General features: G+C 56.3%; 1 protein-coding gene across 1 annotated transcript; it reads left to right on the top strand.

Moving 5' to 3' along the window:
• The first annotated feature begins 2,008 nt into the window (after positions 1 to 2,008).
• Positions 2,009 to 2,801, top strand: DNAJB8 (DnaJ heat shock protein family (Hsp40) member B8). Its single transcript, XM_021695126.1, has one exon. It carries the CDS (start codon positions 2,009 to 2,011, stop codon positions 2,714 to 2,716), a length of 708 nt encoding a protein of 235 aa, XP_021550801.1. The 3' UTR covers positions 2,717 to 2,801.
• The last annotated feature ends 11,140 nt before the right edge of the window (positions 2,802 to 13,941 follow it).

Raw genomic sequence — 13,941 nt, 5'->3', positions numbered from 1 at the left:
ACCACACCATCCCCACAATCATTGTGGAGAATTGCGTGGGGAGGCAGCTTTCCCCAGCTCCAGTGGACAAGCCTGTCGAGAACAGTCTCTAACTACAGTGACAGAAATATAGTTACAAAAACACAGAAACATTTGCATCTGTAGCTACATACCCAGTGAACTTACTCCCCGCTGTTCATTTCCTCTACCAAGCGATATGTGTTAGGTGTTAGCCCATGGGGTGGAGGACAGGGGGCACAGAGGATAGGTCCTGCTCCTGGTAAGGCGGGCGGGAGTGACCACGTCTGTCACTCTAAGTCAGGCTTGCAAAGGGTCTCCAGGTTCTGCTTTCATTCCTCTCGGCATTGGGGACTGGCTAGAAGCTGCTGTCCCCTGCTAGGGTCCTGATGAGTACGGAAGGAAGAGAGAGAGAGAGAATACAGAGCGGGGTGAGGACCATAGAAAGAAGAGAAGGAAGGGAGGGGGGGAAGAAACTGGGGGGAGAGAAGGAAGAGGAATGCCCTCTTATGTGACATAGTGATCCCAATAGTTCTGCTCCTCATTGCTGCAGTTACTAGGTAGTTTAGCATGTGTTCCATCTTAACTGGAGGGGGGTGAGGGGAAGGGGGAAATCGATGTCAATCAATATTGTTAATTGCTATTTCTAAATATGATCTAACATTGGAGCAAGAATTAAAGAAATGTAAATGCCTAGGAACATTTGGTTCCTAATTCACTCACCTTACTAGCTTTCCAGGGCTGCCACGGCAAATTAGCACAAACTGGGTGACTTAGAACAACAGAAATGTAACCTCCCACAGTTCTGGAGGTCAGAAGTGCAGGATCAAGGTGTCGGCAGGGCTGCACTCCCCCCTTCCAGCTTCTGGTGACTGTGGGCTCTCCCCGCGCTGCATTGCCATCCCCGTCTTCTTCTGTGTGGCTCCGTAAGGACACTTATCATTGCATTGGGGACCCACCTACATAATCCAGGATGTTCTCATCTCAACATCCCTAATTTAATTACATCTACAAAGACCCTTTTTCCAAATGAGATCATATTTGCAGGTTCCAGCAATTAGGACAGGGACATAGCTTTTGGGGGGCCACCATTCACTCCCCTACATTCACTAGTCACACTTATCTGGATTTTTCTTACCAGAATGGAGTGGAATGCTTCTTTTCATTTGCTGTCCTCAGACAGCTCTGGGTTTGCATCTCTCTCTCTCTCACGGACATGCTGTGTGACCTTCAGTACTTCCTACATGTGTCTGAGCCTCGTTCGTTCAACAAATGTTTACTGATTTCCAGGCATGGTCTTAGACACTGACGAACACGTCTGCCTTTGTGGGGCTTACCTCTGAGGATCTGACCTGATAAAGGGGCACAAGAAGAATGAACTCCTGCTCTCACCTCCTTGTCTGATTTCCCACTTGGGGTCCCCTCACTCCATCCCAACAACCCAGCCAGCAGGTTAAGTGGACATGTCCCCGGAAGCCTGCCCTCCCCTCCCCGGACCACCGTCACCAGGCTGCATTGCCCACCTAGGCCCGATCCTGCGGCTGATCCTTTCTCTGCTCCTTGGCTCTGGGGAGCTCAGCCTTCAGGCCCAGCATGACCAAGCTCCAAATTCTCAGCCCGCCAAGGTGCCGACCTCATGGGCAGGGGCAGGCCAGTGTGCCCCGGGGGTGCTGGTGGGGAGCTGGGGGTGGCATTTGCCCCGCCCAGGGCTGATGTCACAAAGGGCCCAGCCTCCGCTCTGCAGGGGGGTCTGTCCCTGGCCTGGCCCCACTGTGGCAGTGTCCCCCTCCCCCCACCCCTCTCAGTGGAAGGCGCCCACTTGTCCCTGAGAGCTGGTACTATGAAAAGGTAAAGTTGCCGGGCAGAGCCGCGCCCGGAGCCAGCAGATTCCAGCAAGGCCCTCGCTGAGGGACCCACACCAACTGCTGCCTCCTCCGAGTCCATCCCAGCCCCCGGGGCCCAGTGCCCACCTCACCTTCGCCCCCGCCTCCGCCCCCTCCCTCTCCTCGGCATGGCCAACTACTACGAAGTGCTGGGGGTGCAGTCGAGCGCCTCCCCGGAGGACATCAAGAAGGCCTACCGCAAGCTGGCCTTGCGCTGGCACCCCGACAAGAACCCCGACAACAAGGAGGAGGCCGAGAAGAAGTTCAAGCAGGTGTCCGAGGCTTACGAGGTCCTGTCCGACTCCAAGAAGCGCTCCATGTACGACCGCGCGGGCTGCGACGGCTGGCGGGCGGGTGGCGGGGCCAGCACCCCCTACAGCAGCCCCTTCGACTCGGGCTACACCTTCCGGAACCCCGAGGACATTTTCCGTGAGTTTTTCGGCGGCCTGGACCCCTTCTCGTTTGACTTCTGGGACGCCCCTTTCAACAGTGACCGCGCTGGCCAGGGCCACGGCCTGAGGGGGGCCTTCTCGGCCGGCTTCGGCGAGTTCCCGGCCTTCATGGAAGCCTTCTCGTCCTTCGACACCCTGGGCCGGGCCGGCGGCGGCAGCACCAGCCGCACCACCTTCTCGTCCACCTCCTTCGGCGGCTCGGGCGCCGGCAGCTCAGGCTTCAAGTCGGTGATGTCGTCCACCGAGATGGTCAACGGACACAAGGTCACCACCAAGCGCATCGTGGAGAACGGGCAGGAGCGCGTGGAGGTGGAGGAGGACGGGCAGCTCAAGTCGGTGACCATCAACGGCAAGGAGCAGCTCAAGCGGGTGGACAACAAGTGAGCGCCCGGCCGCCCGGGGCCGCTCGCCCGCCGCCCGCCGCACAGGCCGCCAGCGTGGCTGATGGTTAATAAATGTGCCAAGTGAGTTCATGGAAACAGCTGGCCGGATGTGTGGGGCGCGGGCACCTACCTGCTGGGCCGCTGGGGCCCCAGCCCCCATGCGCAGGACCGTGTGCGCTCAGGCCCGAGGGTGCCACCTCCATGCCCGGGCTGCGTTAGTGAGAGATGCAAGGGTGGTTCTGCGGGCGGTTTGTGATCTCTCTTGTCTGTGTCATCAGGGCTGGCGTCTGTCCATCTGCACCCAGCCCTGTGCCTCTGTGCTTGCTCTCTGATGGGAGAGCGGCATCATCATCCATCTCCATGTCTCAGCCCCCTGCCCCCTCAGTGATTCATCTCACAGCCAACTTGCCAAACCCAAGTTACATCACGTCACCTGCCTTGCTGTTAAACCTGTGTGGCTCCCTCTGCTCTAAGCATAAAGACCTCAGGCCTTGTCCTCACCAGAAGGCCGTGGTGGCTTGGCCCCTGCACACCTTCCTGCAACCCTCACTCTCTGAGCTCTAGACATACCGGCCCAAATGCCTTACAACCTCAGGGCCTTTGCACGTGCTGTTCTCCCTGGTATTTGCCCACTCATCTTGAGGCCTTTGCTCAAGCATCACTTCTTCAAGGAGGCCTTCCCCAACACCACTATTCTGAATTAGTTCTCCACCCACCCCACTCTAAAGGCCCCGCACCTGTTTCACCCTGGCCCTTATGGGTTGTCTGTGACTACTGAGAGGTGGGTGCCTCCGTGACTCCACTGGAGGTCCAAGGGAACAGGGCCTGTGCTTGTCTCATCGCTCACTGTATCCCCAGAGTCTAGAGCAATGCCTGGCACTAAGGGGCAAGAAGTTCAAGCAGGTGTCAGTTAGAAGAATGAATGTTTCTAGGTGTGTGTGTGTGAGTGTGTGCGCATGTGTTGGGGTGTTGGGGGATGTGTGTGTGTGTGTGTGAGTGTGTGTGCGTGTGTTGGGGTGTTGGGGGATGTGTGCTGATCCCAGGCAGGCCAGAGCAAGACTGACTGTCTGGGAGGAAGTGGGTGCTGGAGCAGGAGATGGGAGATCGTGGGTCCTGTTCAGGACTCAGAAATGCAGTTTGGGGTGAAGCCTTCTGCTTGCCTCTGTAGTGCTCATGGCTGGGCCCCCAGGCTGGAAGTCAGGGCAGGCTATCAATGCGCTGCTCTTGTGGCGGGCACCACCAGCCAAAGTGGTGGTGGGCCTCTTTTGAGCAGTTCTATGGACTGTGGACAGAGGGACAAATAGGAGAGAAAGTGAGGCCAGCTATAGGCCGACAAGACCATGGACACATACAAGGTCCCCTGGCAGGTGTTCTGAGGACTGGGACCGTGTTGTGTGATTTCCCAAATGACCCCGAAGTCACCCTACCTGGGTGGGGGGCTGTGTAGCCTGAGAGTCACGTGTGCGGACGCTGTGCGCATGTTTTTGACCGTATCTGTGGAGCATAGAGAAGTGGAGGATGGCTTGATTTCAGTCTGCTGCCCCAGTAGACCATAAGCTCAACAAAAACAGGAGCTCTGATGCTGTTGTTTGCTCATCTCCAGCCCCTAGCCCAAGGCATGGATATAGGAGATACTCAATAAATATTTGTTGTATTGAGGTGTTTGTGTGGGCATGCACGGATGCGTTTGTCTAGGAGCCTGAGCGAGGTCTCTACAGCTGGGCCACAGGGCCCTGTCCTCGGCATTATGTCCTCAATACGGCACTAAGGCTTTGAAGGAGCCAGAAAAGGCACAGACCTCACATTCTCAGACACACTCAGCTGGGAAAGGAGCAGATGCAGAACTGTTGCCCACATCAGAAATAAGATGACCCAACCCTTGAGACTGGAGTGAATATCATAATTATGCTCTAAAGAGAAGAAGGAAGTCAAGCTGGGGAGACCTGGCTATGTCAGCCCTGTGTGGACATGGAGCTAGAGATCTTAGTGGACCACAAGTTTGTATGACCAAAGGTGTTAATGAGGAAATGCCTAGGAAGTTGCATGTGCCCTCAGGGAATGGATAGCTCTTCTGTTCAGAATTCTGATCCCACTTTGTGCTCAGCTCCAGGCCCTACCCCAGGAGGACAGGAGCAGCCTGGAGTGGGTCCAGAGGGGGTGGCTAGGGTGGGGAGAAGGTTGGAGACCTCATCCTAGGAGAAGCTGGGAAGACTCACCTTGGAGAAAGGCAGCCATGTGGATTCCAGTTGCTGTCCCCAAGTCTCTGCAAGACTCCTCCAGGCCAGGAGAACAGATGGGTCTGAGGCCCAGGGATCAGGCCTAGGAGCCAACGGAAGGGCAGGGTGTCACAGGAAGCAGGTCCCGGCCTTATGGAACTGGAGCTTTCTCTAAGTCAGAGCAAGGCAGACTCCCTTAAGGGGAGTGAGCTTTCCCGTCATGGGAGGGGTGACAGTGCTGAGTCTTGATTACCTGTGGGCAGACGGGGTGCCAATCTTTTAAAAATATTGTTTAAGTATATTTTTATTTTGAAACAATCCCAAGTTACAGATGGGTCATGCACTTTTAATTCAATGCAAATCAAGAAATATGTATTGAGCACTTACTATATGCCAGGCACAGTTCTAGGTTTTGGGGATGTAGCAATGGGCGAAACAGATCCCTGCCCTGATGGGGCAGATGTGCTACTGGAAAGCCAGAGAACATTGTCCTGAGTTGTAATGAATGCTAGAGAGGAAACACTGGCAGGTAAGCTCATAGATGAAGCATGGGGTCAAGGGCATGGGCACAGTAGTGTTTTGTCGGGTGCTTCTGGGAGGCCTTCCTGAGGAGGAAATGGGAATGAAAGTGAGATCACGGACCATGTAGTTATCTGGGGGGAAAAGCATTTCTGGGCCGAGGGAACAGCAAACGCAAAGACCCTGCTCTGATGAGAAAGAGGTGAAGGCAGATACACACAGTCCCATTTAATGCTCACACTGTCCCAGACTGGTCACTGACCCATGTCACATAAGAGGAAACTGAGGCACAGAGATGTGAGTCACATAACTGGCAAGTGGCTGAGCCAGAATTTCATCCAGGGTATTTTGACTCCAAAGGATTTACCTTTCAAATAATAATAAGGGTAACAATAACCATAATAATTGCAGCAACCAAGGTCAGTGTGCCTGCGTGTGTATGTGTGTGCATGCACGTGTGTGCATGTGTGCCTGTGTGTGCACGTATGTGCGTCTCTGAAGGATTGGCATGCTGGCAATTCCTTGTTCCTTGGGGGCTGGAGTGGAGCCAGAAGTGGAGGTGATTCCAGGTGCCAGGGTTCAAGGCTGATTAATGACAGGGTGTCTGGTTCCCAGGCTGGGAAGAGGGGAGTGTGGGCGTGGCCAGGAAAGGTGCTGTGAGTGCCGATCTGGCTGGGACCTGAGCAGATTTTGCTCACCTATGCATCTCAACTCCTAGCCTGGAAAGTAATAGGTGTCCAATAAACGATGTGAAATGAAAGAAGGTGGGAGCACACTGATCCAGGGAACAGCAAGAACCAAGGGGCCTGCTCAGAGGATAGCCTCTGGAGATCATGAGAGGAGAAGCTGCTGGGAGGCCATAAACCTTGAGGGGAGGGTGGGACCTGGTCAAAGATAGACCTGGGAGGAATTCATCCCCATTTCCAGATGCACAGCTAGGCCGAGGGACACCCATCGTGGCGGTGGGGAGGCAGTGCTGGAAGCCTGGAGGTGGCCTGGATGCTTTTCTCCAAGGGGAAACTGTTGAAGGCATCTTCTAGGAAGTCAAGGGGCATCACCCCAAGATCTCTAGGGGTTGCAAAGGTCCTCGGGTGCTGCAAGTGCCCTGGCCAAGAGGACACAGTAGGTGACCTGGCTGTTGGCCACACCTCCAGGCTCAGCTTAGCCTCGGGTTTCTTGAGTCCCGCCTCTAGGAGCCCCTGGGACAGGCCAGCAGCTGGAGGTCTCCTAACCACGTTACCAGAGGAACAGGAGAGCCCCATGACGCACAGAAGGCTGCACCCCAGCTCCCAGCCCTGCAACGGGACTAACTTCATCAAAGCCCCCGCTACAGCATTAACCACCTGACCTGTGCCCCTGCCGACCTGCTAATTTCACCAATTACTGGCCAACCGCGGCTGCATCAAGTGGGCCCGCTTAGCTCCGACAGCTGCTGGGCAAATCCAATTACAGCCCAGCAGCCTAGGCGGTCGCGTGGTCCTGGAGCTGGGTGCAAGGCAGAGATCTGGGTGCTTGCAAGACCCTGGTGTCTAAACGCCCTCAGGATCCCTGGGCCAAGGCACCGTCTGCACTCCCTTCCTTTCACCAAGCCTGGCACATGAAACCAGTACTTCCCCTCTCTAGCCCAGACCTGTGATAGATCACGGCATTGCCTTCCCTAACTCCTCCCGGGGCTGCCGAGCATGGCAGCTGCTGTGCCTGGCGAGGCACGTGCCGGGTCCTGGACCGCTTGGCGGAGCCCTGTCGCAGCCCTTAGCTGCATTTGCCACACTGAGAAGCCGAAGCCCGGACAGGCTGAGGTGCAACTAGGGATGTACACCCAAGATCAAGTCCAATTCCCTAAACGGGCATTCGAGGCCCCTGCGGCCTTTCCAGCTGCACATGTCACCCACCCCGCGGGCACTGACTGCCCAGGTCCATGTTTTGTGCTTTCTGTCCCTGCACCTGAGCCTCCCGTCTCATCTCCTTTGGGCCTGTTAAATGCCTCCTTGGAAGCCTTGCTCCAAGTCACCTCCCTGGGGAGGCCTCACCAAGCTCCGTGGGAGCAGGACAGTCTGGCTGAGGGAACCTCGCCTTCTGGGCCTGGCTTTGTGCCAGGTGCAGAGACTGCAGTGGTGAGAAGCCCAGGGAGGGCCCACAGAGCCCCCACAAGCCAGGATGCACACCCTGGCTTGGACCAGCTGGCTGGGTCAGCTCCATTCCACTTCTCATGCAACAGTGCCCCAAGTGGGGGGGGTTTACATGGAGGGCCCTCTCCTGGCCCAGCCTCAAAGGGGCCCCTAAGTGGTGAAGGGCCCACCTTTAGAATGTAGCTCCTTACCCCCATTGCTGCCTCCTGGATCCCCCCATCACTTCCCTGGGCATTGCACCAGCCTCCTCCTTGGTCTCCCTGCCTCCTCCCGTCCCTTCCTTCATCCTGTTCTTACCCCAGCAACCAGAAGGATCTCGTGAAAAACAGTTGAGGAGATACTCAAAGTAAAAGTTAAAGTCCTCATGGCAGCTACAAGGCCTTGCGTCATCTGGCCCCCAGGACATCCCTGGCTTTCCCATTGCTCCAGCCTCACCCACCTCCTTACCATCCTGCACACATACCTGTCATGCTCCTGTCTCAGGACCTTTGCACTGGCTGTGCCCTCTGCCTGGAACCCTCCTCCCAGAGTTCCACGTGTCACTCTCTCCACACCTGCCTTCAGGTCTTTGTGCATCTCCCCATGTCCCCCTCACTCTCTGTGCTGCAGTCCTGCCTCAGGACTCTTGCACATACTGACCCCATGCCGGAAACACCCCTCCCCGCTCAGCCCCACCCAGCTAACTCCTACCAACAGCCTGCCCACCCCCGTCTCTTCTCAAATGCCACTTTTGCAGGTAGACCTCAGACTTAGGCAGGCTTCCCCTCCTCCACCCTTCACTCCAGGGTCCCCACATCCCTTCTGGGCCCCTCGCTGTCTGAAGGGACCCAAATCCTATGGGGAAGGAGTAGGTTCCCCATCGCTGGCTGGACAAACTGGCAACCCAGCATGTCCTTCTGGTGCTAGGATCCAGTGACACTGGAGCATTTTACAAGTCAGGGCACCGAAGCCCTGGGGAGGGATGCTCCCTGGTTCACAGAGCAGGTGGGGAGCCAGGTCTGCAACCTCTCTGTAGGAGTAGCCTCAGGCCTGGCCGGACAGCATCACCCCCCATAGGGGTGTTTCCCCCAGAGTCTGGTTTCTGCATGGACTGGGGGCGGGGACAATGTTCTCAACCCTACCGAGTCCCTGCTTTGTCTGCACATTTCCCCGATGGACTTGCACCAACAGCAAGAAAGAGGTACGGCTATTTGCCCCCATTTTACAGATGGGGAAACTGAGGCTCAGAGGGTTAGAGACTTGGTCAAGGTCACACAGCCACACTGGAAGCTGGTTCTGCCCTCCTCATCCTCTCCCCCTGCACCCAGGGCCTGGGGCAGGGTGGGTGGGGCCCAGGCAGCCTCTGCCCGCCCTCCCTCCCTCTGGCCAGTCGATGTTATCGCAGCTGATTTAATTTCAAAGACGGATTGAGCCTTGGCGGGAGGGAGAGAGGCTAATCGCAGCCGCCATCTGCCCCGTTGTCATGGGGATGGGCTCCCAGCAATTGTGCAGGGGCTGGACCCAGATAAGGGCAACACAGTGGGCTGGAGGGGACTGCAGTGGGTGGGGTGGGGATGGGCAGGACGATGGGGGAGCAGGATGAGGCGCAGAAGGAAGGAAAGACCCACAGACCCAAGAGATACAGGGACATAGAAGCACAAGGGCGCAGAGGTGTCAAGAGGCTGGGGGAGAGAGCTCAAGGGTGCCTGAGCCCAGAGAGACACGGAGACCAGGACACACCGGGAGGCAGCTGTCCAGTGATGGCTGAGCAAAGCCTCGGGGCAAGGCTGGTGATTGCCACACGGGTGACAAGGCGTCCTTGCCCGCGCACAGCCCTCCTGGCCGAGTACCCAGGCTGTAGCTCCAGGGCCCTGCTGAACCAGGCTGCCTAGCCCTGCCATGGTCTCCCACGGCAGCACCACCACTGGGCCAGGGCCTTGGCGGGACATTCAGACCTCCCCGGCCTGCCCCTCCGCCGCGACAGGGTCACAGACCCCAGAGTTCCTCCCTGGCCAGGCAGGGTCCCAAGCTCGGCTCAGAACTGGCACAGCAGCTCCTTCTACCAAATAGCTGCCAGAGCCCGTAGTCTAGCTTTTAGGACATAAGCTTGCCAAGTCAACAATGGCCTCGTCTTGGGGATGGAAGGAAGGTGCTGAGCACCTACCGTATGCTTTGTTCTCCAAAAGTCATCCACTTCGCTGTATGTCCCTACCTGTTTTACAGGACAGGAATTTGGAAAGAGAGCTCCCTCTGTAACTTATTCAATAAATATTTATCCATCACTCCCCGTGTGCCAGGCCTAGGAAGGTGCCGGAACAAGATATCGGGGCTCCACTCTGCCACCTCCACTGCCTATGCTCACCTTCCCCTGGCTCAGGGACGGACATGTCTTAGCTCCATGCTCAAGGTGCCCCTGCCCTGCTGAAGCTCTAGCACATTCCACCCTGGGGCTGTGCGCCTTTGCAGATGTTGGCCACTCTCTGGGAATCCACGGCGAATCAGCAACTTTAAGACAGCAGTGTCCTGTTGCACCTCAGACCCCAGCCGGTTGGACCCCGTGATGGCCCTTCCCTGACCGTCTGGTCCTGTCTCTGCATCAGGCCAACGGAGCCGAGTGCCATTCTATCCAGCGCCCAGGTCAGAAGGGCCTCAGGAATGCTGCCTCCTCTCCCTCCGAGGCAGGCTCAGACTTCAGATCTGTACACCTACTGCATGCAGGACGCCCTTGGTGGCCCCCAAGCATCCCACGATGACCTGGGGAGCTTCTGCGGTGGACCACGCCCTGGCCCCCTCCCTGGGTTTTGGGCTGCCAGCACCAACCTGCCAGAGGTGGCCCCTCAGGGACAGCTCCTTTGACCTTGTCACTCCCCTGCTCCCGCCCTCAGAAAGAAGCAAGGCGCTTTGTTTTTCACTGAAGGCCACGATCATTCCTAATTTGTTCTCCCACTTGTCTGTTGCTGGAAATCTAAAGTCCAAACTCCCCAAAGTGGCTCACAGGAAGATATCAAAATCTCTCCCGACTTCAGGACAAATTGTAACTTCCCACTGTGCCCGCAGGTGGGGGTCTCCAAACTCCTCTTCAAGACCCAGGACAAAGTACCAACACCTGCCGAGACCCCTGGTTCCAGCCTCCTCCTTACCATCTCCCACTTCCCTCTTTTAGCCACAAGAGGTGATTATTTGTTAGCTAGCTCGCTCACTCTAACTGTGAAATAGACATAACATAGAATTTACCATTTTAACCATTTTAAGTGCACAGTTGTGCAGCATGAAGTACACTCAAATTGTTGTGCAACCAACCCCACCATCCGTCTCCAAACTGAAACTCTGGCCCCACTGAACATGAACTCCCCACTCCCCTCCCCTAGCCCCCCGGCAGCCACCGTGCTGCTTTCTGTCCCTGTGAGTTTGGCGACCCTAGGGACCGCACGTGAGTGGAATCGTGCAGGATTTGTCCTTCTGCTGGGCTTCTATTTATTGCTTGGACTTGCCCTCCTCTCTCTTGACCCCAGGGGGTGATTGTGGGCGAGGCTGACCCCCCACCCCAGGGCGTTAGTGAGCAACAGTATTTGGGAACTGCCCCAACATCGTCCACCACCTGCTATGTACACGGCGATTCTCTATGGACGAGTTTGTATGACAAATCTGAAATTTATTTTGCAGCTCGTGCTTATTATAACAAATTAAAAACATATAGAATATAAAATAAAAACACCCCCATAGACACACCCCACAATTGGCTCCCCAGAGAGTTCGCTGGTGGCAGTTTTCCGAGTATCATTGCCAACATTATGGAAAACTGTATGGTGCATGTATCTGTTTTTCCTTTTTAACCAAAATGGGCATCATTTTACACGTGTCATAATAGCTCTTTTTTTTTTAATTTTTAAATTTTTATTTTTTAAAAGATTTTATTTATTTGACAGAGAGAGACACAGCGAGAGAGGGAACACAAGCAGGGGGAGTGGGAGAGGGAGAAGCAGGCTTCCCGCTGAGCAGGGAGCCTGACACGGGGCTTGATCCCAGGACCCTGGGATCATGACCTGGGCCAAAGGCAGACGTTTAACTACTGAGCCACCCAGGCGCCCCATAATAGCTCTTGTTTTGTGCACAAAACAGTATATTGTGGACAGTGGCCACCCTCCATGGCATGCAAAGCAGGCTCCAACAGGTGGGGAGCCTCACCCCATCTCACAGAAGGGGAAGCTGAGACCTCGTGGGGGAGGGAGTTGCTTAAGCTCTCCAGGCAGTAGGAAGAGGGGCGTGGCCCGATCCCAGGTTGGCTGGACCACCAGCCTCCAGCCGTCTCTGAGCTGGGTCTTCTCCCCTGGAGAAGGGACCTACAGGGCCTCAGCCCCATCTCAGCTGGGCTACCTATTTCCATCACCAGGACTGCCAGAACTCAAGTGGTTAGAGTGGGCATATCCCCTTAGGGGCGGGGGGGCGGGCATTCAGACCTCCAGCCTCAGGTGAGATTCACACCAAGTTCTGGCAGGAGGGATGGAGCTGGAGTCAGACAGATGGAAGTCCAGCCTGGGCCAAGTCACCTTACCCCTCTGAGCCTCAGTTTCCTTATCTGACAAGTGAGGCTTTACTACCCACTACGCGGTTCCCCTCACACTGGCATGGCAGGGTACAGGGATATGTGGGCAATGTTCACGTATCCCTTTCTCCCTTCAGTGTGCCAGGGGCTGGCCTGAGGGTCGGGGCAGCGGGCTTGCTTCCTGCTGCCCCACAAGCCACCCTCCCAGGTCCCCTCTGGCACTGCTCATACCTCTCCTCACTTCTAGATGTCTCTTCATTTGCAACCCAGTGCTTTCCCTTTCTTCAGGATTGCTCAGGGAAGGAGCCTGGAATGGTTTCCTCTTGCTGCTGTGACAGTTTACCACAAACTTGGGGGCTTAAAACAGCACACATGTATTCTCTTACAGTTCTGCGGGCCAGAGTTCCAAAGCGGGTCTCACTGGGCTAAAATCAAGGTGTCGGCAGGGCTGTGTTCCTTCTGGAGACTCTGGGGAGAAACTGTCTCTGTGCCCCTTGAGGCTGCCTGCATTTCTGAGCCCGAGGATGCAGCTTCCATCTTCTGTAACATCTCCGATTGCTCTGACTCTGACCTGCCTGCTTCTCTGTGAGTGTTGTGTTTACACTGGACCAACCTGGATAATCCAGGATGATTTCTTCATCTCAAGACCCTTAACTTAATCACATCTGCAAAGCCCCTTTTGCTACCTAAAGTAACAGGCAGGTTCTGGGGATTAGGACGGGGACATCTTCGGGGGCTATAACTCAGCCCACCACAGGGCCTGGAGAGAGAACAGGGGGCAGAGGGGTTGGTAAGAGGCCGGCTCATGTCCCTCCCCCTGTCTGGGACTTGCTTCTCTGTCTCTCTCCTCTCCCTTGGTGCTGGGAGCAACCCCCCCCCCCGAAGTGCGTCACCCCCAAGGCCTTGCTGCTTGCCCCATAAGCCCAGGAATTATTCATCCCTTCAACTGAACCCTGTGAATGGTCTGGGCACAGGTCTTGGTGAAGGCCCAGGATCATATTACAGGGCTAGTCCCGGGTGGGCATCCCAGGATGCCAATAGACTGTGGGACGTGCACAGGGGCAGTGTGGCTTTAAGAAAAGTTTGGGGCATAGCCTCCATTAGCATCTCAGAGGGGTCTGGGGTCCAACCAAGGTTGACCGTGATCTCAGATGACATCTCCGAACCCCTCACAGCCCCCCCAGAGCTGCCTGACTCCATGTCCCCTGCACCTGGCTTCGTGAGATCTGGCCAGTGGAACGGGCCTCTCCTACACATGGCTTGGGAGGCATGGGAGTTGGGCAGTGCTGGGCCAGGGCCACCCTGCCCGCCAACCACACTGTGCTATCACACCCCAAAGCAGGAACCTGGTACCGCCAGCCACTTGAGCCCCCAGGCGCCGTGGTTATGCCTGCGGTCACCCAAGCAGCCGGTCAGGAAACCCCTGGGGTCGTGGGGTTCTGGGGTGGCAGCAAGGGTATGTACAAGCCATCTTCTTCAGATGCTCTGGCTGCCCTTTGCCGCCTTGAACCCTCGCCACACCTCCAGCCATGTGGCTCCCACCCCCAGAGCATCCTCCCAACCCTTCCCCATCATGGCCAAGGAGAGCCGCCTTCTTATGGCCCATGGTCCCCTGACCCCGTCTCTCCCTCATTTGGGACCACACGGATCAGTCTGTCTTCACTTGCAGGTCTCTAAATGTCTTCTGTCCAGCACCTGGAGGGTGGGGACAGTTTCTGCTCTTGTCTCCAGCTTGCCCTGCCTAGTAGTGACCACTGAGTGGAGAAAGCTTTCCCCTGCATGGCTAAAGGAGACAGGGCTGGTGTCCCAAGGGTCCCTGTGGCTAGGGGAGGGGGAGGAG

This window comes from Neomonachus schauinslandi, chromosome 1, assembly GCF_002201575.2.
Source record: "Neomonachus schauinslandi chromosome 1, ASM220157v2, whole genome shotgun sequence".
Lineage (NCBI taxonomy): Eukaryota > Metazoa > Chordata > Mammalia > Carnivora > Phocidae > Neomonachus > Neomonachus schauinslandi.
The sequence above is the reverse complement of the archived record's forward strand: the minus strand, read 5'-3'. Positions and strand labels throughout refer to the sequence as shown.